Source organism: Silene latifolia, chromosome 6, assembly GCF_048544455.1.
Source record: "Silene latifolia isolate original U9 population chromosome 6, ASM4854445v1, whole genome shotgun sequence".
In the NCBI taxonomy this organism is placed as follows: Eukaryota; Viridiplantae; Streptophyta; class Magnoliopsida; order Caryophyllales; family Caryophyllaceae; genus Silene; species Silene latifolia.
The window spans coordinates 120,285,050-120,311,535 of NC_133531.1; the positions used below are offsets into that span (position 1 = coordinate 120,285,050).

Genomic DNA, 26,486 nt, shown 5'->3' on the forward strand with positions numbered 1-26,486 from the left:
ACCTAATAAGAAACCTAACGAGACAGTAAATCTGATTAATTTGAGGAGTGGTCTTTCTTATGAGGGACCCAAAATGCCAGAAAAAGATGCTAAACTTTCTGACTCGGGGACTAAAGTTGCTGCTCAAGAAAAGTCGTCTTTTGATGAGAAATTGCTTAATCCACGAGATGTCCTCGATCGATCGATTTCGGTGGTCGATCGAGGGACAATCTTTGAAAAGGTTCTCGATCGAGAGAATGAAAGTGCTCGAACGAGCACTGCTGAAAATACTATTCTCGATCGAGTAGATCAAAGTGCTCGATCGAGCACTATTGAAGAGAAAAGTACTCGATCGAGAGGTACTCTTCCTCGATCGAGTGATTCCAATGCTTGATGTGAAAATTCGTTGGCAAATAAAAATGAAGGCCTCGCTATTCCAATTACGGCCTGATTTCCGAGAAGACAGCAGAGCAAGAAGATTGAGCAACAATTCAGTAAGTTTGCCGAAATCTTGAAAAGTCTTCATGTTAATGTACCATTCGTTGATTTACTAACCCAGATACCCTCTTATATGAAATTCAGGAAAGACATTTTAGTGCATATGAGGCATATTAATGACCATGAGATGGTGGCTTTAACTGAAGCGGGCACTGCCCATTCAAAATAAGATCCCACCTAAGTTGTCTGACCCTGGTAGTTTCTCGATACCATGTCATATTGGGACCCATTTAATTGATAATGCTTTGTGCGATTTGGGAGCTAGCGTGAGTGTTTTACCATTATCTCTTGCTAAGAGGCTTGGTTTGACCAAATTTTAGTGTACTAATATGACCGTTCAGATGGCCGACCGTACTTTATCACGATCCTTAGGTGTCTTGGAGAACATACCTGTTAAGATAGGGAAGTTCTTTATTCACGTCGATTTCGTAGTCTTAGATATTCCCGAAGACTCATATACTCCTATTATTTTAGGACGATCATTCCTATTTACCGCTCGCATAGTAATAGATGTCAGGGGGGAAGACTTTGACTTTTCAGGTAGGTGATGGGGAGTTGACCTTCAATCAGTCTAGTGTTCGCATGGTTCCTATGCAAGTTCAGCCCTGCAATGCTATTCCTTCTACAGACCCTGACTCGGAACCTCCAATTGATAATACCGAGTCATGTGCTGCAATATTAACACCTCCGCCCCAGATTGGGAGCATAATGGAGGACCATTCTGTCATTTATGCTGTTACAGGTCTAGGCGGATTGGACACTGGAGATCCCGGTGATAAGAGTACAGTGGAATTTGAGCTCGATGCTAAAGATGATGCCATAGACAAAGGCCATGAAAGAAGCAGGATAAGGTAAAGACGAGAGTAAAGGCATATGTGGATGCAGACTACTCTTCTTTGATTAATTCAAGTTCATGGAAGCCTAAAGGGACGGTCCGCGATCTTTGAAGGGACCTCCTCCGGTGGAAGCCCTATTACGGGTTGTTCAAGTGTTTTGGAAGATAAAACGTAGTGTTATTCGGCTTGTAAAAACAATTTATAATTTGAATTTGTCAGACTTTTTATCGCATTTAGACAATAGTATTAGTTTAGTTAGTTTAATTAGCTTAAGACCGAATATAGATTGCGTACTGTGGATTTGGTGTTTTTGTGGGATGTATGTTTTGCGTAAATTGCAGGTTAGGGGAACATAATGATCGTTAGGAAGCGTGCCAAGTGGAAAGCACTCGATTGAGCACTTTTTTGTGTTCGATCCAGCAACTGTTCAAGAAAAAGCTCTCGATCGAGTAATGTACAACACTCGATCGAGGAGGTCATTATTGGGGGCTTTCGATCGAGTAATAAAAGTCCTCGATTGAGCAAATGACGAGAAAAGCTCTAGATCGAGTAGTTTAAAACTACTCGATCGAGCAGATTCGTCTGGTTAATGCACGAGGGAGTTCTTTCATCCCTTATCTTTATTCATTTGTTCATTCTAATTTCCCCCAATTCCCTCGACACCCTCTCATTACCAACCTAAAATCCCTAATTTCTTACCCTAAATTACCAAATTAATTGCCCAAATACTCTCCTTATCATCAATTAAATCAACCCCCCAAATTTGCTTCATTGATATTCGATTAATTTGAAGTTAGTTGTGAAGTTAGGGTTTCGAAATATCGAAGTTTATTTCGACTAATCTGAGCTTTAATTGATTTTAATTGTGACTATTGTTGGGTAATCAATTCAGGTAAGTTCCACTCCCCTTTCCTTTGATGTTTAATCGTGTTTTTTCTGCTTTAATTTCGAATTAAGGCTTTGAAAACTCGGTTTGAGGAAAAATCCGTTTGGTTGATTAATTGTTGAATTTAGAACTTACTCTTGATTATAAGATGGATAGTAGTATTTCGATGAGCTCGCTTCTATTTCTCGCTACTACTCGTCATGCATTTCGAGACGGTGGTCCCTCTTTGTTACCACTATCACCATCACCGCAACCACCGCCATTGCATTTGTTACTATAGTGGTGTCGACCCTGCTGCGTCGACACCCACCCCCGTGACCACGCCCTTGTTCTCGCTGTTGTTACTACCCACGCTCATCGTGGTTCTTGTATGGGTAAAAATACCCTCTCATTTTTCATCATGACGTGGCAACTCGCTATTGGGTAAGATAAAGGCACACGGATCAATGACAAGGTAGCAGGCTGCTAGACGCAAGGAAGAGCAAGGGGGGACGAACTGGGACATTCAAGTAATACAAAGGCCACGATTGAACTATATAACAAACAGATAACAGGAACGTTGAAATGGTCGGCAGGAACATTGCGGTTATCAGCAGGAGCTTTGACAAAGTCAGCAACCACTTCGTATTTCATAGGAAGTGGAGCATATGGTTGAGCAAATATAGGAACATGTGCGATAATTCAAGGAAGGCTATAAAAGAGCAACAAACATGAGATTCAGGGCATTCTTGATTCATTCATCAACTCCACTTGTAGAAATACCACTCATCAGCCTGCAATGCTCAATAATTAATACATATAGCATCCATCATATACACCATTCGTATCATTTGTACTTAGCCATTTGGAGATTGTTCTGATGTTCCTCCTGATTGTTCCAGCTAGGTTTAACCACGAATGCTATTATTACTAGTGGATCATTGGCGGGATACCATTCCCCCCACTATTTATCCCACATTTTGGGTTTCCCGCGTCACCATTTTGCTTGTGTCGTTTGTCTCTCTTTCTTTTCATTTTTCTCTCCTTCTTTTCGTATGTTTCCCTTGCGTACTCGTTGTTTACTTTCGTTCTCGCTATGTTCTTACTACCGACCTGCTTAAATCTTTAATATGGTATTTTAATTGGAATAGCCGCATTGACTCACAAATCTTTAGTCGGTAAAATCTTACCAAAACAATTTAGCGCCCACAGTGGGGGCATTGTGGTTAAATCTTGGTTAAAATATCTCTTTTAAAAATATCCTAACATCTCTATAGTTGATCATGTCAGGATCCAATCAGAACGTATCAGATCCGATTAGTACATCAGTGCAAACTCCAGTACTAGGAGCGACGCCAGCAACCTACGGTGTTCCAACAATGGTGGCCCCTACCACCAGAGTGACTGCAGGCCCGACTCAGCCCAAGTATCAGCAAAGCCTCCTTACTCCCCCAAAATCACAGATCTGGGAGCAGGGAAGGCTGGCAAATCACTTGTTATCAATCCTGTACCCAAGCCTAGTCGGGATGGGATTCCGCAGCGCCCAAGATCAACAGGACACCTGACAGGAGCCTGTCTCCCAGGAGCGTCACAACCGGATCCGGTACATCAATTGCTCCAAACGATGACATCCTTGCACCAGGCGGTGGTAGCGGTACAAAGGGACAACCAGTCCTTACAGGAAAAGATAGATGCAGTGTCATCTCTGGGAACGACCCAGCAGATGGCAAGGTCGACACTCGGCCACGGTAATGCCACGGAGTACTCAGGGAGGTTACTACCGCAAAATCTAGTAACCAGGCTCGACATGGATATGCTGCCACTAGAGGGTAACCACGCCACCCGAGCAAGTATATCCAGCAGGAACGGTGGCCACCCAGGGTACGATCCAACCACCAGGGGTTCCACCACCTGTAACACCCCCAAATACAGAGGAGCCTTAACTAGGCCTTCCTTAGCATATAAAGGCGTTACCATCTCGGTTGCCCGAGGATAGTAATAATCAAGTGTCGATAAAAGAACTATTAAATTACTTTACAAGCCATCTATCCAACTAATGATATAAAAGATACAACTCAAAGACTACTTGCTATAATTATTAAATCTCGTGGCGACTCATCCCCGACTCCGGACTCGGCCCCCTAGCAACCACATCAACACCTGCTAAGACAGACTGCTCACCATAGGGGATCACGGCAGACACCAAAACAACAAGGCAACCACACAAGGTCAGTACTGAGATAAGACACAACCAAGCTAACCACAACTAACAAAACAACACAATCTAATCACTCACAATCAGGCACTCCACTCCATCTCCGTCACCGACTGTCCACTGGACCAGCCCTGCCAGTGGGGGACCGCAGCCGTTCCCACCTAAGCCCCGCTCATCATACCGAGCGATAACCCTGTCCCATTAATGTGCACATCCCCTTCCGTGGCGGGTTCCACGAAGGGAGAAACTAGGGCGTGAAGCCACTCCCGCAAGTGACTCCACTCAGCCGAGAACGCATCTCGAGAACCACAGACAAACAATCACAACCACAATCACTACATCGTCTGAACCAACCAATTATACTAATTATAGCACAACAACAACGATACAACGATCGACACACTAGACTATCTACAGAAACTGAGTAGGCGAACCTACCTTTACGCAACCGCAACCAATCCACGCCGACACATGTCAAAACCAGCAACCAAGCAAAGCCTATAAGGGCAAAACAATTATCTATTACCATCAAGCAAACCCTAACCACAACAATGGGAAAAGTGATGATGATTATGACATACCTATATGGAGAAACCCGGCAAAAGAACGCTACTCGACTCAAGCTACACTCTCCTAAGGCACAAGGACCTTCAAAGGGCTTCCATGGAGGTTTGGTGGTGAAGGGAAGGGAAAGAGGCGACTGATGGATGGAAGAAATGAGGCGGAAATGATTTGCGGATTTAACAAAGCGCGATATAAAACCCTCGTTGTAAACTCGATACTCGAACGAGTACCCAACCTACTCGATCGAGTAACCCCCTACTCGATCGAGTAACTAAGCTACTCGATCGAGTAGCTCTACTCTATCGAGTACCACTCCCAACTCGTAACCCAAGATAACTTTGGTACGTCTTTCTAGGACTATTCTCGCTTCCAAGGTCGGTCAACACTGGTCAAAGGATCTCCAAAAGGGCGGGTATTACAGTCTTCCCCCCTTAAAAGAACTTCGTCCCCGAAGTTCAACTCACCTATCCCAACATATAAGACACGGAAAAACACGACACTGCTATTCTTCCCACTCGAGTCATGACTCCCCAGAAATACCATCCCCCCATGTCATCATCATCACTGTCTACGCTCTACTCGTAACGACTCTTACTACTATCTTACGCACATTATCACCGTCAACCGTTACTCTATATATATAAAACATCACTTTCGCGACGCAAAGCCCAGTCCACGATCACCCAACATATGGTAACAACTATCAGACTATCAATCCGGAACATATCTCATATCAACTTTCATGCTGTACAACTAATGCCACCATGTTACTCAACAACGTGGTTCAATTATGATTCATTGCACCATAACTATTTCTTCATGACCGCCCATCGAAATATACAACACATTCACTTATAGAACTAAAGTAATCACATATACTTCGGAAATTTTGTAATTAAAGCAAGACATAATACCAATAAAACATTATAAACAAGCAAAATACAATACAAAGCAGCCTTTTCCTTTCGCAACGTTACTCTTCCCCTCTAAAAAGGAACTTCATCCCCGAAGTTCACCGTCAAAATCACAAGACACATTACCTATTACTTGTAGCATTACATTAGTTAAAAGCTATATTATTTGTTATGGACGTTACTTACTAACTATGTGCTTGATAATCTAGAAATCATACACAAATCACCGGAATAACTAGCCGCCGTTGATGAAGCATGTTAACATTGTATGTCCAAATGTAAGAAAGGATGTAACTTCAAAGGATAGATGGAAATATGGCATATGGAATATTAAAAACAACAAGAAATCATCACCACTTCACTACTTGTTACAAATAGGTACATAGGAAACTCAAACACGACTTCCAACATATAAAATTAACGGTTCCCAGATGTTATTAAGCACTAACAACCACGTTAAATATCAAACTTGTAATTATAAAACAATTGCACACTTTTAATTGTTGAAAACCTCCTGTAACATTGCTACTCGATCGAGTATGTGAGGGTACTCGATCGAGTGCCATGCTACTCGATCGAGTGTCTTGGCTACTCGATCGAGTAGCCTGAGTTCAGAATGCTTTCTCTCTTCCTTTCCTGCAGCTACTCGATAGAGTACGGGGTACTCTGTCGAGTACCTATAGGCCAAGTTTCTTACCCCACCTGTCATAAGCCAACATATATATACATGATCGTCACATAAATTGAGTCGGGATGATGCCCCGACTCCCAATCATCCTGCAGTAAGGTCGAAATAGCAAATCCGGCCTTATGGCCAACGATACAAGTTCATAAACCGTGTCTCAATAAAAGAAAAACAACTACTAACATCTAACAATACTACCAACCTCAACTACCATAAACAAAGATAAGAATAAGGAGTATCACTCCTGCTGCTGCTACTGCTGCTGCTGCTGATCAACCATCACCTCATCATCACCCCCTCCACCACCAGGCATACCTGCACCAGATGAACCAATACCCGCATCAAATCCTGCTCCTTCTCCCGGGCTCACATACCATGGGGTCAAGCCACCGTAGGCAAAGGACTGAGGTGTCCCCCACGTCGACTGTTCCACCCCGTAGGAATGGAAAACCCCTGAGTAGTCCCCAACTCCACTCCACCAAACTGGGTGAGGTCCCTCGGTCCCTATCCCTATCCCCTGAGTGTACGCCATCTCGTGCATGTTCCTGAGTGTCAAGGTAGATGACACTCGCTCTGCTAAGTAGCTGGATCGCGTCTCCGGGGTGTCGAGGTAAGGGTAGCACGGGAAAGGATGCTGCTGCTACTGTGGCGCTACCGGCTGTGGCCTAGTCTCCGAGGCCCTCTCCCTCACTCGACGGGGTCCTCTCCCCAACCTAGGTCTCTCTACCACCGCAACTCCCGCATTCTCGCCCTTCGTCGGCTCCGGCATCACCTCGAGAATGGTGTCGTCGATGAGATAGGTCTGCAGCTGGCGGGGTCTATCCTCATCCTCCTACTCCTCCTCCTCCTCATCGTCCACATCCACAGCCACTACCGCCAGCTCTAGGGGCTCCGTCGGTGGGAGGTGCTGAGGAGCTGGAATTTTCATCCAACTCATGCCCCACACCCTCCATGCTAGGCTACCGTCAGCCAAGGTCCTCAACCACTTCAGGTCGAGATAGTAGTCACGGTCCATGGTAGGCACTGGGGTAGCTAGAGGCACGTACTCCGAAGAAGCCTCAAAAGAGGTTAGCTTTTCAGCTAACCGAGTGGCGATAGCGCCACAACTCAGGTACCGGGAAGAGGAAGAAGCCATCAAGGCAAGGGCAGCACAAACCATAGAAGGAGCATTAAAGACCACTTTCCTGGTCCGCTCCGGGTTGAGGTAAGACATCAGAAGCAAGACCTCATGATTATTCAGTTTACTGATATCCTTTCTGTCATAAAGGAGGTTCGAAAGAGAACGGAGAAAGACCCTCAAGGTAACATGTCTTTGAACGTCATTAATCAAAGCATGTTGCTCGAGGTGGGAGCTTGCTTCCCGGTCAGACAAGGCATCGGCGGTAGACACCGCACTCACCTGGAATATCGGTGATGGAGTCCTTGGGAGGCTTGGCCAACCCAAGGTGAGAGGCAAACAAATCCATAGTCACGTAAAACGGTATTCATCAACCTAAACTCAACGGTCCGGCCCATTTGGGTCATAGCTAAAGGAGCTCATAAACTTCAAAGTGAGGAAAGGATAAGTATGTTTCCTCAGCCTATACAAACCCGTAAAACCCAAGGTCTCGAATATGTGACGGACATCCATCTCTATCTCCAAATCCTCCAACACAGTAGTGTCTATACACCTCGTGGGTCTCATTTTGCGTTTTTGTAAGGCTACAAAACGCTCCCTCTGCTTGAAATCGACAAAAACAACATTGGGGTACTCCGAAACTGCGGGTACCACAGGTCCACTACCCTCCCCAGGTTCGGGCTGTGAAGCCCTTCCCCGTTTACTCTGACGGTTCCCTGTGGTCGGTCTCGGCATCTGTTTCGGCACATGATGTAAACAACTTTGTATAAAACATGTAAACATATACTTCATGCAATTTGGGTTCTATATACTCAATAAAGTTCACTAACTCGTCAACCAGTTTGATATTTGAAGCACATAATTCATGCCCTTAAACTTGAATGCTCAGGTAGATACACACATTTCACCAATAGTTTCCTCGAATTGATATGTATAAACTCAGTTTACAACTACTCATAAACCACGGCTATGAAAAATTTATCATGGTGAATACACATGTTCAACGAATTCCAATATCCTAGCATGATTCTAAGGCTACTCTACAACATTTCCAACAACATGTGAGGCGAGTATACAAGTTCGCGGAGAAGTAATTTAGGACATATGACCATCATCTTCAATATTAGAAAAAGAAATTAACCCAGGTAAGCTTGTCAGACGGTCTCTACAGCTGTGACTATTTCGACATGTTCTTCATCATTTATCATCATTATTATCATATTGGAGTTCAACCTTTAATTAAGCATTCATATACAATGCCAAATTCCACATGTAAATCACGAATTTCCACTTAAGGCACTTTTAAGACGGAATTTTAAGGCAACTTTTTAAGGTGAAAATCATCAAAATTCATTCTCCAACATGATACAAACAATGTATACTACTTAATTCCATCATCTAATCAATGTAACTCAATCAAAAATCGATTTTAATTTTGTAAACCCTAGAATTTTCGGCCCCCTAATTGCAACTTTCTAGTCTAATTTACAGCATTTAATCACCAACAAACACGAAAAGTAGGCATGTGAATCATATTTCAACCATTAAAAGCAACAATCTATCCATACAAATCGAAAATTTCAGATTACATAACCATCCTCAACAAGTTTAAGGCATAAAAACATAGAAATAGAGAAGAAATCATACCTTAATCAAGTGATAAAGTAAAGGAACGAAATTAAACAAGGAAATTAACCCCAAGAATCACTACTAACCCAAGAGTATGAGAGATTTGAGAGGAATGAAGGTTTAGGTTTGTCGAAGTATAGATGAAGAATGAGGAGAAAGGGAAAGAATTGGGGCTTTAAGAAACCCGTATGTCTCTCGCACAAGAACCTACTCGATCGAGTGCCTGGGGTACTCGATCGAGTACCACCCTACTCGATCGAGTAGGAGCCATTTCATCGAGTGTCTGCAGAAATTTCCACATCCCGACGTCATAGCTTCCTAACTTGATCAAGTGAGGTCTACTCGGTCTAGTAAGCACCGGCACTCGGTCAAGTGTGGTTAAGTACTTGGTCAGAAGAACTAAGTAACTTTGAAGATACCTGCAAAACAACACTGCGTGTCGATTCCAAACTAAGTTCGGAATTCGGCACTAATTATCACATTCAATCACGTTTTACTATCATTACCCACGCATAACATATCGCCTTACTAGTAAGGTGTATGCCACCCTACGCTACACAATTACCCAACTCGGTTTACCCGCGGCCGAGTCATTCATAAATATAATTATGCCATCATGTTGTACCTGAACTTACTTTATACATTACTACCCATTTGCGTTCATTCAACTTGAAACATGTAAATAACATTAATTCATTCTTTCACATGACATATAATTGCCTATACTTCATAACAAATTAATCTATCACTTCCCACATTCAATCATAAGTAAATCATCTTGCACAAATCAATTATTACGCAGCGGAAAAATTTCAACCAATAAACAAGGTATTAACGCATTACTATATGCCATGCTTCAAATTACAACTCAACTATTCTATTACTATCATCCTAGCAATTACGATATAACTCATAAGCTCGTATATGACTACCGTAAACTTATAACATATACCAACACTTTCACTTTTCATGTCCCGACATTCACTTTCACATTCTCATGCATCTCTACTACGTAACTTTTATCACGTATCTTATAACTATTGTGTAAGCTTACTAATCACGCCAAGAACTTTACGAATGCCACCAAAGATTACTTGACACGGTCTAAATGCCACTATCACACTTATTGACTCTAGCAACGACTTAACTGAGAGGCAACTCGACTCGATTAACATACATATCACACATACACACACGGACTCCACATTCCCATACCATGTGACTGGCTTAAGTGTCACGGGGCCAAGATTTTGAAATGAGGGCGCCTACTCACCCAAAATCTAGCATCAGCGGGGCTCCCATTACACATACACCAGGTTCATTTTATTAGACTCACTACGTTCATTATTTTCATTTGTTACAGGTTCCAAAATCGTCGCTCTGATACCACTTTGTAACACCCCCATATACAGAGGAGCCTTAACTAGGCCTTCCTTAGCATATAAAGGCGTTACCATCTCGGTTGCCCGAGGATAGTAATAATCAAGTGTCGATAAAAGAACTATTAAATTACTTTACAAGCCATCTATCCAACTAATGATATAAAAGATACAACTCAAAGACTACTTGCTATAATTATTAAATCTCGTGGCGACTCATCCCCGCCGGACTCCGGCTAGCAACCACATCAACACTGCTAAGACAGACTGCTCACCATAGGGGATCACGGCAGACACCAAAACAACAAGGCAACCACACAAGGTCAGTACTGAGATAAGACACAACCAAGATAACCACAACTAACAAAACAACACAATCCAATCACTCACAATCAAGCACTCCACTCCATCTCCGTCACCGACTGTCCACTGGACCAGCCCTGCCAGTGGGGGACCGCAGCCGTTCCCACCTAAGCCCCGCTCATCATACCGAGCGATAACCCTGTCCCATTAATGTGCACATCCCCTTCCGTGGCGGGTTCCACGAAGGGCGAAACTAGGGCGTGAAGCCACTCCCGCAAGTGACTCCACCACTCGAGAACGCATCTCGAGAACCACAGACAAACAATCACAACCACAATCACTACATCGTCTGAACCAACCAATTATACTAATTATAGCACAACAACAACGATACAACGATCGACACACTAGACTATCTACAGAAACTGAGTAGGCGAACCTACCTTTACGCAACCGCAACCAATCCACGCCGACACATGTCAAAACCAGCAACCAAGCAAAGCCTATAAGGGCAAAACAACTATCTATTACCATCAAGCAAACCCTAACCACAACAATGGGAAACGTGATGATGATTATGACATACCTATAAGGAGAAACCCGGCAAAAGACCGCTACCCGACTCAAGCTACGCTCTCCTAAGGCACAAGGACCTTCAAAGGGCTTCCATGGAGGTTTTGTGGTGAAGGAAAGGGAAAGAGGCGACTGATGGATGGAAGAAATGAGGCGGAAATGATTTGCGGATTTAACAAAGCGCGATATAAAACCCTCGCTGTAAACTCGATACTCGATCGAGTACCCAACCTACTCGATCGAGTAACCCCTTACTCGATCGAGTAACTAAGCTACTCGATCGAGTAGCCTCTACTCTATCGAGTACCACTCCCAACTCGTAACCCAAGATAACTTTGGTACGTCTTTCTAGGACTATTCTCGCTTCCAAGGTCGGTCAACACTGGTCAAAGGATCTCCAAAAGGGCGGGTATTACACCACCACCAAGGATGGCACATACGTACCCTATGGTACTCAATCCTGTGGGTTTAGGAGCACTGACTCCAGATCCCATACCAACAACCAGCGTTACGCCAGTGGCACCAAGAAGCAATCCAGGGGAATAGTCAACAAGAAACGCATATCTCGGGATGTGCTCCTATATGCCATATACTACAGACAGCCAATTCAGGCCTATTGTGAACTCAACACCATTACCTGGAAGCTACATGGTCCCTCTTTACATGTCAAGAGGAACACCAAATTCATATGGGGCTTATTCAGTACCCCACAACCAGGGTGTGGAGATAGGAGGCCATGTAGAACAACAATTGCATGATATCAGGCCCCTACTCAGCAAGGTTCCAGGGTTACCACGTCCCATGGAGGTGGCAACCCTGGAGTGGTATGTGGATTCCCCCTTTGTGGACAGAATTGCCCTTGTCAGCATGCTAAAGGGGTTCACCACGCCAACAATGACGTTGTATGATGGAACAGAGGATCCGCTGAAGCACATCAACCAGTACAAAAAAAAAAATGATGGTGGTTGCAGCAACATGGCTTGAAAAGGAGGCATGTATGTGCAAGGGATTCGGTTCCACCTTGTTTGGAGCGGCACTCCAATGGTTCCTTAACCTTCCCAACAAGTTTATTTCCAGCTTCGCGGGGTTAGTTAACGTTTTTAATCAACAGTTCGCCAGCAGTCGCAAGCCAGAAAAATTATCTAAGTGATCTATACCGGATCGTCCAGAGGTTCGAGGACTCCACCAGGGATTATCTTGCCAGGTTCAATGTGGAAAAAATATCTATCCCTAGGTGAAATCCTACAACAGCAGTCAATGCCTTCAGAAGGGGAATGCACCGCGACTCTGATTTGTACAAGGATCTCACCAAGCACCTATGTGCCACCTTCGAGGAATTCAAACAAATGGCAGAGGCTACTTATTGCCTAGAAGAGGATGAGGATAGAAGGGACCTGTACAGAACAGAGTCGTCCAGCAGAAAAATCACAACAGAGAAGAAGAACGAAAGAGCCAAACCCTACAACAAGAACACAGTGAACAAAGTCTAAGGAGAAACAGAGAGCACTGAGGCTCCTCCTAAGCTCAGCGAGTATGGGTTCACCACTGGACTTGGTGGGGTCTTCAAGGCAATCAGGGAACTAGGGCAGAGGGCCAGGTGGCCCAAAAATCCTACCCCCAGGGATAACGACAGAAGAGACGCCAGCAAAAGGTGTGAATACCGCAACGATATTGGCCACAATACAGAGGATTGTGTAGTATTACGAAAGGAACTAAAACACTTCTACAGTGCCGGATGCTTGGATCACCTGCTCCCCAAGGGAGCGAAATCTGGAAAGGTCAATACTGCTGACCAGGCCCAACCATCCCCACCTCCACCTTACTCAAAGGTCGTGAGTGTCATCACAGCAGAGTCAGAGATATGTGGTCTCACTTATTCAGCAGCAAAGCGCCATGCAACTGAGACCAAAGGAGATAAACTGGAGTTCTCCCTCAGGGTCAGCAGACATGATCTACTAGCAATTTCATTCGACGAGGCAGACATACCCGATGAGGCAGAACACCACCATGACGCCTTGATCATTACCCTTTCTATAGGGAATTGCCTTGTTAAAAAGATATTGGTAGATACAGGAAGCTCTGTGAATCTAACAATGCTGGAAACCTTGAAGAACATGGGGTTTAGCGAGAAAGACTGGTGCAGAAGGCAGTACCCTTGGTAGGCTTCAGCGGAGGAATTAAACAATCCCTTGGAGAAATAGTGATACCTCCCTTTGCAGGGGGTATGAACAAACAGGTACGGTACTTGGTCATTGATGGTCCGTCAACTTATAACGTGATACTTGGCAGGCCTTGGATCCATGAAATGAAAGCGGTACCATCAACGTACCATCAGAGCCTAAAGTTCCCTACACCATGGGAGGTACAGGAGATACGGGGAGATCAAAATGTCGCTCGGGATTGCTACAAGAACGCTCTGAAACCCACTGCAGCTGGTCTAGCATAGCAATTACAGAAACTGTGTGTCCAGAGGGAGTATATCGCACCTCCCCAGGAGGAGCTCGCCGAAGTAGTCCTGGATCCAGAGTTTCCAGCAAGAATAGTGCTGGTAGGAGTTGATTGTGCAGGTAACATCCGTGAGCAGATAATTGAATTTCTACGTACTAACATGGATTGTTTCACCTGGTCCCATAGAGACATGATTGGCATTGATCCAGGTGTAATCACACACTGGTTAAATGTAGACCCCATCTTTCCTCCAGTCCGGCAGAAAAGGCGGAAATTTTCTCCTGAAAGGAACGAGGTGATGAACCAGGAGGTAGACAACCTCCTCGCAGCAGGCAAGATCAGGGAAGTTAACTACCCAAAATGGCTCTCGAATGTTGTGGTTGTACCCAATAAGAACAACAAGTGGACAATATGTGTTGATTTCACAGATCTTAAGAAAGCTTGCCCAAAAGACCTGTTCCCCCCTTGCGGCACATTGATTCCATGGTAGACGCAACATTAGGGCATGAGCTACTTACCTTCCTTGACGCCTAGAGTGGGTAAAACCAGATAAAAATGGACCCTAAGGATCAGGAGAAAACAGCCTTTAGATCTGACAGAGACTTGTACTGCTAATATGTGTTGCCCTTTGGCCTCCAGAATGTCGGTTCCACCTATCAGCGCGTGGTGAACAGAATGTTCAAGGAGGAGATATGGAGAACAATGGAAGTCTACATTGACGATATGGTAGTCAAATCCGAGAAGGTTGAACAACACATGTCCCATCTGGAAAATACCTTCTCGATCCTCAGAAAATACCATATGAAGCTGAACCCCATGAAATGCACTTTTGGAGTCTCCTCGGGAAATTCCTGGGGTACTTGGTGACGCAAAGAGGGATAGAGGCCAGCACGGAGCAAATCAAAGCAGTACTCCAGTTAGAATCTCCTCAGAAGCCAAAGAACGTACAGAGGCTCACAGGACAAGTAGCAGCCCTAAACCGGTTCATATCAAGGTCCTCAGACAGGTGCCGATTGTTTTATGACATCCTGAGGAAGAGCTAGAAGTTTGAATGGACGCAGTAGCAAGAAAAGGCGTTTGGCGAGCTCAAGCAGTACCTAAGCAACCCTCCTCTTCTCTCCAAGCCAGAACAGGGAGAACCATTGTACTTGTATCACGATGAGAGGCGGCTGTAAGCAAGATCTTGGTATGAGAGCACGAAGGTATGCGAAACCAAGTATACTATATAAGCAAGTCTCTCGTTACTGCAGAGACCGGTACACATCTCTAGAAAAACTCGTTTTAGCACTTGTTACTGCTTCGTACAAATTGCGTCCCTATTTTGAGTCACATACAATTTCAGTCGTGACCAACTACCCCTTGAGAACCATAATGAGGAAACCCGAACTGTCAGGGAGAATGGTTAAGTGGTCTGTCCACCTAAGTGGGTACGACCTAAAATTTGAACCCCGAACAGCCACAAAGTCCCAAGCCCTAGCTGACTTTGTGTCAGATTTTAGTCCCACCCTTCAAGAACAAGCCGACAGTGAAATCTTGACCCGAAGTGTAACACCTCGTATTTTATTATGTTTGATAAAATTCATTTAATTGATACATTGTATTTAATTACGCTGGTTAACGATTTATATATTATTTTCTCAGCTAACAAATTAATTTCATTATAATTCATTACGTTAAATTTAGTAATCGTTAATAAGTTCTTTTGAAAGTTAGCTCGAGTTTGTTTAGCTGACTTTTTATGGGTTCACGTAAATAGTTTTATTTATTTAATAATTTTTGCTTCTTTCCGGGTACCTTTTATCGAAGTCGAGCTAAGTGGGCTCCAGACGGATCTGAGGAGAATCGTCCAGTTAGCTATTTCGAGTTTGTTCCGCTAAATTAGCAAATATCTTTAAAATCCGCTAATTTAGTAAAAATCGCTACTAATTCTGATTCGAGCTGGTTTCGTATTAATTCCGCTAACTAGATGAGTTTGCTTTTTTTTTTTTCACTCATTAAATTTATTTATTATTGATTGCATTTTATTTATGGGACTCTCTCAAATTGGTTTAATTTAACTTGAGACGATTTTAGAAACTAGCGAAATTACTTAACGATGAAGAAACGTACGTATAATAAGTAGCAGGCTGGTAGGCTGATGTCTCATTTTTCACTCCCTCACGTCTCTCCTTTCTTCTTCTTCATTCTATTTCCTTCTTTTATATATTTTTCTTTATTTTTTTTGAAATTTGATCTGTTAATCGACGTCGGTGCTTCGTTTCTCATCCGTTTTCAACTATTTTTGTTCCATAGCACTCCTCTCATCGTTCTCGTCATTCCGTTGTAAGTAAAATTCAGTTTAATTATAGATTTTTACAACCCCATTTTATAGTTTCAGTTTTATTTATTGTAAGAAGGTTGTAGCGGCTGAGATATACGGTCCGTTACAAGACTTTTACGTCATGGAGGACTAGTTCGCTCGCAAAAAGGTAACGATGACAAGTTACTCAATATTACTTGTAAAATATGTGTATTTTGATTGCTGGTGAGTTTGTTGTATAGTTGAGACGGTGTATACTGATATATAGGGATCATTTTGGATGCTAATTAGCATGTTCTATAGTTGAGACGGTGTATACTGATATATAGGGATCATTTTGGATACTAATTAGCGTGTTCTATAGTTAAGACAGTGTATACTGATATATAGGGATCATTTTGGATGCTAATTAGCATGTTCTATAGTTGAGACGGTGTATACTGATATGTGGAAATGATTGTGACGGTGTATACTGATCCGTGGGATCATTTGGAATGCTAGTTAGTCTGTTGTATATTTAAGACGGTGTAAACTGACACTTAGAGATAGTTTGGATGCATTTACTTATCAAGTTTGGTAAATGGGAGTGATATATTGTTGTCTGGACTTGACTTTCTATATTTGTATTTTCTTGCAGGTGAGACAGTAAACATTATAGGCCCTATATGTATGTACTTTAATTATGTTGAAATAGTTAGAGGATGCAAGATAGATTGTTCGGCCAATATAAGGTGGTATTTTCATATTCATGTGTGTTTATTCCCATTCCCGTGTTACGTGGTTGTTTCCACCTTTGGGTTGTATGGTTAGTCCATGCTGGATATGTAAGTATATTGAGCCTCAGTGTGTTTGTCATTCTATACTAGTAATAATCAATCTCATTTGTTACGATCGTTTCAATTCGGATCCTAGCTCATATGTCGTGGACTAGGTGGCCGGATTGAAGTTACTCTGCTGTGGTTATGTGGTGTAGCCCGGTTACGAGTCTCGGGGTTACGGGAAGTTACTGTTGCCGTTGATTCTATTGGATATCCTATATCATCTCTCGTGTGTGACACTTACCAGCTCCACTAATTCTTTCATCCATGTAACCATTGTTTTGATGCACTTTTACCTGTGCCCCAAAATCATTGAGTTATCAGTAAGTATTTGACTTCTGTTTTCTTTCATTTGGGTTATTCTTATACTAAAGTGAAACTTTTGATATTAGGCGATGATTGTCGGGGATTAAAGTCATCATTTTCTTCATTTATTCTTCGCACTCCTCCGTTTCGAATTAGAAATTTAGCTTCCGTAGTTCTTTCGCAGTCCATTAAACATCTTGTTTATAACTTTTCTCAATATGTTTACCCATCGATTTATTCATTGTTTCTTTACTTTTCCTTTTCCCGGCGATTCAGTTTATACTGCTTTTCGTTACTCAGCATTACAATTTTGAGAAGTCGTTTACTTTAAATTAAAATTTTTGCTTTATCTTTGGATTTTATTACACATCTTTCTCTGTCTTTACAAACGTGTTTTACCAAATGTAAAGTTTCACTATATATAAATTTTGAGTTTTGTAACACTTGTCAACGCATTAATTTTGAGTTTTGTTTCGGCTTGTCTTGGAATTAGACCGATAGAGTTGTTGTTTGTGACGGGCACTCGATCGTTCAATCGAGCGAGAATAATGTTATAAATCTTTCTTGAAAACTTGTTAAATAACTGTTTTGATTTTAACTTTTATTTTGTATCCTTTTTGTCAACCAACATCTTTGAAGACTAATTAACTTTTCTTTGAGTTTTGGTTTTCTACATTCAAGTTTCGAGGACGAAACTTTTTGAAGGTGGGGTGATTGTAACACCTCGTATTTTATTATGTTTGATAAAATTCTTTTAATTGCTACTTTGTATTTAATTACGCTGGTTAACGATTTATATATTATTTTTTCAGCTAATTAATTAATTTCATATAATTCATTACGTTAAATTTAGTAATCGTTAATAAGTTCTTTTGAAAGTTAGCCCGAGTTTGTTTAGCTGATATTTTATGGGTTCACGTAAATAGTTTTATTTATTTAATAATTTTTGCTTCTTTCCGAGTACCTTTTATCGAAGTCGAGCTAAGTGGGCTCCAGACGGATCTGAGGAGAATCTTCCAGTTAGCTATTTCGAGTTTGTTCCGATAAATTAGCAAATATCTTTAAAATCCGCTAATTTAGTAAAAATCACTACTAATTCTGATTCAAGCTGGTTTTGTATTAATTCCGCTAACTAGTTGAGTTTGCTTTTTTTTTTTCACTCATTAAATTTATTTATTATTGATTGCATTTCATTTATGGGACTCTCTCAAATTGGTTTAATTTAACTCGAGACGATTTTAGAAACTAGCGAAATTACTTAACGATGAAGAAACGTACGTATAATAAGTAGCAGGCTGGTAGGCTGATGTCTCATTTTTCACTCCCTCATGTCTCTCCTTTCTTCTTCTTCATTCTATTTCCTTCTTTTATATATTTTTCTTTCTTTTTTTGAAATTTGATCTGTTAATCGACGTCGGTGCTTCGTTTCTCATCCGTTTTCAACTATTTTTGTTCCATAGCACTCCTCTCGTCGTTCTCGTCATTCCATTGTAAGTAAAATTAAGTTTAATTATAGAATTTTACAACCCCATTTTATAGTTTCAGTTTTATTTATTGTAAGAAGGTTGTAGGAAATTTGAGATATACGAAAGTTACAAGACATTTACGTCATGGAGGACTTGTTCGCTCGCAAAAAGGTAACGATGACAAGTTACTCAATATTACTTGTAAAATATGTGTATTTTGATTGCTGGTGAGTTTATTGTATAGTTGAGACGGTGTATACTGATATATAGGGATCATTTTGGATGCTAATTAGCATGTTCTATAGTTAAGATGGTGTATACTGATATATAGGGATCATTTTGGATGCTAATTAGCATGTTCTATAGTTGAGACGGTGTATACTGATATGTGGAAATGATTGAGACAGTGTATACTGATCCGTAGGGATCATTTGGAATGCTAGTTAGTGTGTTGTATATTTAAGACGGTGTAAACTGACACTTAGAGATAGTTTGGATGCATTTACTTATCAATTTTGGTAAATGGGAGTGATATATTGTTGTCTGGACTTGCCTTTCTATATTTTTTTTTGTTGCAGGTGAGACAATAAACATTATAGGCCCTATATATATGTACTTTAATTATGTTGAAATAGGTACGGGATGCAAGATATATTGTTCGGCCAATATAAGGTGGTATTTTCATATTCATGTGTGTTTATTCCCATTCCCGTGTTGCGTGGTTGTTTCCACCTTTGGGTTGTATGGTTAGTCCATGCTGGATATGTAAGTATATTGAGCCTCAGTGTGTTTGTCATTCTATACTAGTAATAATCAATCTCATTTGTTACGATCGTTTCAATTCGGATCCTAGCTCATGTGTCGTGGACTAAGTGGCCGGATTGAAGTTACTCTGCCGTGGTTATGTGGTGTAGCCCGGTTACGAGTCTCGGGGTTACGAGAAGTTACTGTAGCCGTTGATTCGGATACGTGTTGTATTCCGAGAGTATAGTGTCGGGTTATCGAAAGGCTGGTACTTACTTAAGCTAGGACTGCTTATATCAGCTATGTGTTGTAGTCCGATGATTGTCGGGGTATGTGTTGTATCCCGAAAGCGTGATGCTAATTAGCTGTCCTACCGGGAGATCGTGGTTTTGTTTATGGTTGATTTAGCATTTGTACATTGACAGTAGTCCAGTACGTCATTTTTGGCATGGGTTATCCTCGTGCTTCCTTTACTACGATGTCGTTTTTGGTCGTAGTAAAGTGGGACACGTTTTGTTTGTTTCAGTTCCGTTATTACATGATTTATTTATCTTATTTATCTTTTCTATGTTGTATATGTTTTGTATTGTACTTATGTTATTACATATTAATATGGCTGGAGGACACCTGAGTTACTCCCCACTGACTGTGGCATTCATTTTTATGAATGACAGGTGACATGTCAGTGGTATATGCTAGGGGTTACAGGACGAGTGGCTAGCGAGTGTTGCCGAGGCAACGATATACCCTTTTGATTATCGTTCGTTATTGCATTTTTGGAAATTTGGAGGGATCTGAGATCCCTTGTATATTTCTGTTTGTATTATGTATTTATTTTGTAAATTTAGTAATTAGGTTTATTTTTCAAATGTTTTCAGTGAATTCTGCGGCCATGCATTGAAGTTTTAATAACTTACGTATTTTCCGTTACTAATTATATGTGTATGTTTTTGTATAACCGCGGGGGGGTTCACACTAAGTGAGGCTATAGGGGAGCAGGTATAGGAATTACATGTTGATGGGGCATCCAACACGAAGGGATCAGGGCTAGGGCTGGTACTGAAATCACCTCAGGGGGAACAAATAACATAGGCAGTATGGTGCGAGTTCAAAGCAACGAATAACGAGGCTGAATACGAGGCCCTAATCTTTGGACTCCAATTAGCCTTAGAAATAAAAATCAACCACATCAAAGTGTATAGTGACTCCCAACTGATTGTCAACCACGTGAATTACGTGTACACGGCCAGGGGTCCTAAAATGGTAGCCTACCTGGAAGTGGCGAAGGAGCTCAAACTCCGTTTTGCCTCCTTCCACATCCAGCGGATACCAAGGGACCAGTATGTTGAAGCAGATGCTCTCGCCACCCTGGGAGCAGCCTTCACTCCAGGGGCAGTGGGTCCTATACCATTCATACATGTCATGAAACATGCAATACGCCAGAATGAATAGTAGAACGCTAGTAAGGCTGCATCCACCCAGTGGACATACGAGGCAGGGATACTGTGTACTGCCACACCCCAAGAAGAAACTGATGATTGGCGCAAGCCTTACATTAGTTGGCTACATGATGAGGTATTACCACCTGACCAGAAAGACACCAGGAGCTTCAAAATGAAATCCTCCAGATTCGTACTCATTGATGGTATCCTATTTAGGAAGTCCTCGGCAGGACCCTATCTGAGGTGCTTAAGCATACAGGAGGCACATGCAGTAATGTGTGATATACATAGTGGTGATTGTGGAAATCACACAGGGGGTAGGAGCCTGTCCAACAAGACACTAAGGCAGGGTTACTTCTGGCCTACCATGAGGAAGGACGCCATACATTACGTCAAGAAATGAGAAGAATGCCAAAGGCACGCTCCTGTCAACCACCAGCCAACAGAACATATGTATCCGATCATCTCGCCTTGGCCTTTTATCAAATGGGGAATGGACATTATGGGACCATTACCCCGTGCTTCTGGAAACAGGACATACATGCTGGCAATGACGGACTACTTCTCTAAATGGATAATGGCAGAAACTTTCCCTCAGATCCTGAAGAAGCATGTGATATCTTTCATCAAGAGGAACATAGTCAGCAGATACGACATCCCTTCAGAAATCATATGTGACAACGAGTCACAATTCATATCCAACAGAACGGAAGACTACTGCGCCAGGTGGAACATTAAGATGTTTAAGTCTACTCCTAGGAATCCACAGTCCAACGGTCAGGAAGAATCCAGCAACAAGATAGTCATGAACAACCTAAAAAGAAGGCTGGAGGAGATATGAGCCAACTGGGCAGATGAGCTCCCCTTCGTACTATGGTCTGATAGAACCACCCCCAAAGTGGCAACAGGTCAAACATCATTCAGATGCGGTATATGGGGGTGAGCGGTTATTCCTACGAGGTGCAATCGACGCATCGATATGCCAATGCCACCGAAGAGAGGAACCGGGTAGAAATGTCCAGCAGCCTGGATACCATTGATAAGCCAAGAACCAGTGCCCAAATCAGGATGGCAGCCTACAAACAGACAACAGTCAGGAGTTACAACAAAAACGTAAGACTGAGAACGCTGCAGATAGGGGACCTGGTACTCAGGAAGGTATTCCCAAACACCAAGAATCAGAGTACAGGTAAATTCGCCTATAACTGGGAATGTCCCTACCGCATAGAAGGCATCGTGGGTAATGGGGCATACAAGTTGGAGACTATGGACGGGGAAGCTTGTTGGAATATATGTCCTCAAAAATAGTGCGATCACATGATTTAAATATCATAATTAAATCTCATATTAAGAATACGTAAGGGATGATAAATTAAATAGTCAACTGATCAACATTAATCGATAACGATTGGCTTCCTAGAGTTTGACGTTACTGTCGTAGGACGGTGGTGGTCAGTTGATCCCTTAAGGTCACACCTAAAGGATTATGCCTTAATCAGTAAAGTTGATTAATTGTATGACGATACAAGTTGACCAATTCCTTAAGATTGAACAATTCATTTGTGAGAGAGAAAATTTATATCTTTTTGTAATGGGATTAAATAAGATTTATTTTAGTAATTGAAATAACTTATTACTAATATTGTTTATTATTTGTGAAACAATTGAGATAAGAATGAATGGTTAATCATAATTACAAGACGTTGTGAATTATAATTATATGACCCATTTTATTTATGTGATCAAGTATCACTAGTCAATTTGTTGTATGTAATTTAATTAATTTATAAAATGATATTTGTGTGATAAATATGCATTAAATTAATTAATAACATGTAACATACTACATGTGATATATTGTGTGACAAATGACAAATTGACAAAATAAAATGGTAGTCCATTTTATGAGGAGAAACAGGTTTTGGGTAGGATGAAATGGCTTTTGTTTGTTTGCATTTGTTCATAGTGTATGCCATATGTGATGGGTACACTAGCCTAGTCTTACACATAATGTTTAGATAAGAACAAAAGGGAAAAGTGAAAGACCATATATTGGTCCTCCTCCCTCCCCAAAGCCGGTACACCCTTCATATTTTTGGAGGATTTTGTTCTTATATTCATTCACTTTATGCATACTCTTTTTACACATGCAAAACTATCCTCTCTCACACATTCTTGTTCATCTTTCTCTAAAACTTGATAAATGATGATCCAAATTGTTCAATTACATTACTAATATTATTAGTATAATATATGAGTATTAGTAATCAATCTTAAGGTAGACTACTAAACAAATATCTAGCAAATATTATTTAGTAGTGATAAGGGTTAAATCTTGGGTGCAATCAAGAGGAGAGCTCTTAATTTAGAGTTTTGGAGGATCATCCTAATACTAATTATAGCTCAAGAACAAGTGAAGGTAGGAGACCTTACTTGTGCTCATAAATCCGAAAATAATAATGTAAGGGACATTATTTTTCTTATAAATCTCTTATTTTGTTATGCATGCACTAGATCTAAAGAACTAGATATTAAAATGTTAATTTGTTCACTATTAGAAGAGTCTAATAATAGGTATATGAACCTAACAAGTGGTATCAGAGCATAGGATATTGCATGCATAATCGGTTATTGTTTTTCCGAGTTAAAATGTTAACATATAAAACTAAAAAGTTGTGATTTATAAGAGAATGCCACGAAATAATTATGCATATTATATATTCTGGTCCTAAAATATTTTTAGGTCATTTTTATGATTTATGGAAATTTATTGCTCATTTTAATGATTTTTAGTGATTTTATTACATTTTTATGAATACATGAACTTTTATTCACTAAAATAAGTTAACCTTCACTACTGGCCATGGTATTTTAGTATTACCTCACATTAATATTTTATGTATTTCATGTAAAATATCATATTAATGTGATTAATGTTTCATGATTTATGAATTTTTAGTGTAAAAATGGCATAAATGGAAGTAAAATAATTAAAAATGGTTAAACTTACTCTATGACCTTGAAAATTTTATATGACCTCAAATGAATATTTTACAAGTTGTGTGTAAAATCTCGTATTAATTGGATTAATATTGCATAATTTATGATTTTTATGAGATAAAAATGGATTAAAAGAGGTAAAATGGTTAAAAATAGTTAAATTTTGAATTGGAATCATGAAACTTTAATATGTTATCACATGAATGATTTGAAGAGTGTATGTAAATTTTGAGATGAAATGATCTCATTTAGCATGATTTATGAATTTTTAGAGTAAAAATGGCATAAATAGTGACTATTTTAGCATAAATAGCTAAAACGAATTGCATGGCGTAAGAAAATTATTTTAGGTTGCATAAATATCCTACTTATCAGATCTAAAGTTGTAAAATTAGTTGGATTAATTTTTGGATACTTTAGATGTTTTATGAGATAAAACCGATAAATTGCAACTATATTTTCTCAAAATTAATTCGAAAATTTTAACCATGGTTTTTGACATTATGAGTGTCATGGAATTTTTCCAGAATATTCAAAAAATTAAAATTCAAAATTTGAAATTATTGTAATTTAATTTGGATTTATTTCATATATATTATGATTTTAAGGTCAAATATGAGCATAAAACTTAAATCAAGTTGAATTATTGTCAAAAATTGACTGATGACTACTTTTTGAGTCCTAAGAGTGTTAGGAGAATTAACTTGAGCTTAGATGTGATTTAAGTGTTAATTTTTAATTTTAAGAGGTTATTATCACGCATTTCCATAAAACCGGGTTATAAATATGATGTAAGTTAAATAGGGCGATTTGGCACATAATTTGGCATGATAGATACATATTATAATGCTGCATATTTAAATTGTTGAATGTCCTTTTATTTATGTAATTTTTAATTTTGAATTATGTATTTTTTTTTTGTTATAATCCTCTTATTCATCCTCAAGGGGTAAAGAAAAAGATACATTGCATTACAAAAGTATATCCCCTAAAGCCTCCACAAACGAGGGAGGCTAAGAAACACTAAGACTATTAATAATCCTAAGATCAGGCTTAGGGAAAGTGACATTTAGTAAAAATGTACTAACAGTGAACTTGATGGAGTGAAGGACGAGCGATTGTAGATTCTGTGGCATTAAAAATCCTCCTATTCCGTTCCCCCCAAAGGGAGTAGATAGCACCAGCGATGCAGCTAGAGAACCAAGCATTTTTCCAATGTCTGCTACTGCCTCTACTCTTAGCCCACAGAAGCTCATAGATGTAGTTATCAGTGCGACCAGAGATATGCATCCAATTCAGCAACCCATACCAAACCTCACGAGAGAAAGGACATTTAAAGAAGAGATGCGAGTGTGATTCACAAGCATTTTTGCAAAGTATGCATCTGTTCATCAATACAAGTCCTCTAGCTTGAAGGGAATCAACAGTGGCAAGCTTCTTCTGAATAACCAGTAAAGTAATGATGCCATGCTTAGGCACAATAGTTCTCCTAGCAATAGCCTTATAACAGATTTGAAGGGGATGTTTGTCTCTAAACCGGTCATAAGCAGACTGAGCAATAAACTTCCCAGATTTAGTCCAGGAATCAAGCAGCTGCCTAGCAGAAGAACCAGAACCAACAGAGCTGACCAGAGCATCCTTAACTGAGAGAATGCTCCTGGAACTTTCAGAGAAATGCCCTTTGCAAGACAGCTCCCAGATGGAACAATGAGGGAAGTTATAAGCTTTGTTCCATTGACACCATATACTAACTGGATTTTTATCAAGTAGCCAAATCCATTTACTGATGAGCGCTTTATTCCAGGACCGAATCTCCTTTACCCCCAGCCCCTCCTCATCCTTAGGGGAACAAATACTAGACCAACTCTTCATAATAAGCTTTCGACTATTATCTGCAATTCCCCAAAAGAAATTTTTGCACATCTTATTAATCATTTTAAGAACACTTTTAGGCAAGAGTCCACCTGCAACCAGAAATTCTCTAGACCAAATATAACAGAGTTTAGCAGTTGGAGTTTTCCAGCATAGGATAAGAATTTTGATGACCAGTGTTGGACAGAAGCCTGAATTTTGCTGATAAGAGCAGCATACATATCAATAGTGTTTCTGGCAGTGTTCAAAGGAAGCCCAAGGTACCTGAATGAGAAAGTGCCTTCAGAAAAACCTCTAGCATGGAGGATCTGACTTTTGATAGTAGAATGGACTCCCCCAAAGTAAATGTCAGTCTTATCAATATTAGCATGAAGACCAGACCAACTAGAAAAATCTTTGAGAGTATTTAGCACAGCTTGAACAGAGGGAACATCACCTCTAGTGAATATCATAAGATCATCCGCAAAAATAAGATGTGTGAGGGCCAACTTGGAGCATTTAGGGTGATAAGAAACCAAAGGTTTAGTATAGATA

The 26,486-nt window shown here is 40.6% G+C and overlaps 1 protein-coding gene across 1 annotated transcript; it reads right to left on the bottom strand.

Moving 5' to 3' along the window:
- Window positions 1-21,989: 21,989 nt before the first annotated feature.
- LOC141588574 (uncharacterized) lies at window positions 21,990-26,003 on the bottom strand. Its single transcript, XM_074410007.1, has 2 exons — window positions 25,169-26,003; window positions 21,990-22,156 (listed from the first exon to the last, which is right to left on the bottom strand). Exons 1-2 carry the CDS (start codon window positions 26,001-26,003, stop codon window positions 21,990-21,992), a joined length of 1,002 nt encoding a protein of 333 aa, XP_074266108.1.
- Between the last annotated feature and the right edge of the window lie 483 nt (window positions 26,004-26,486).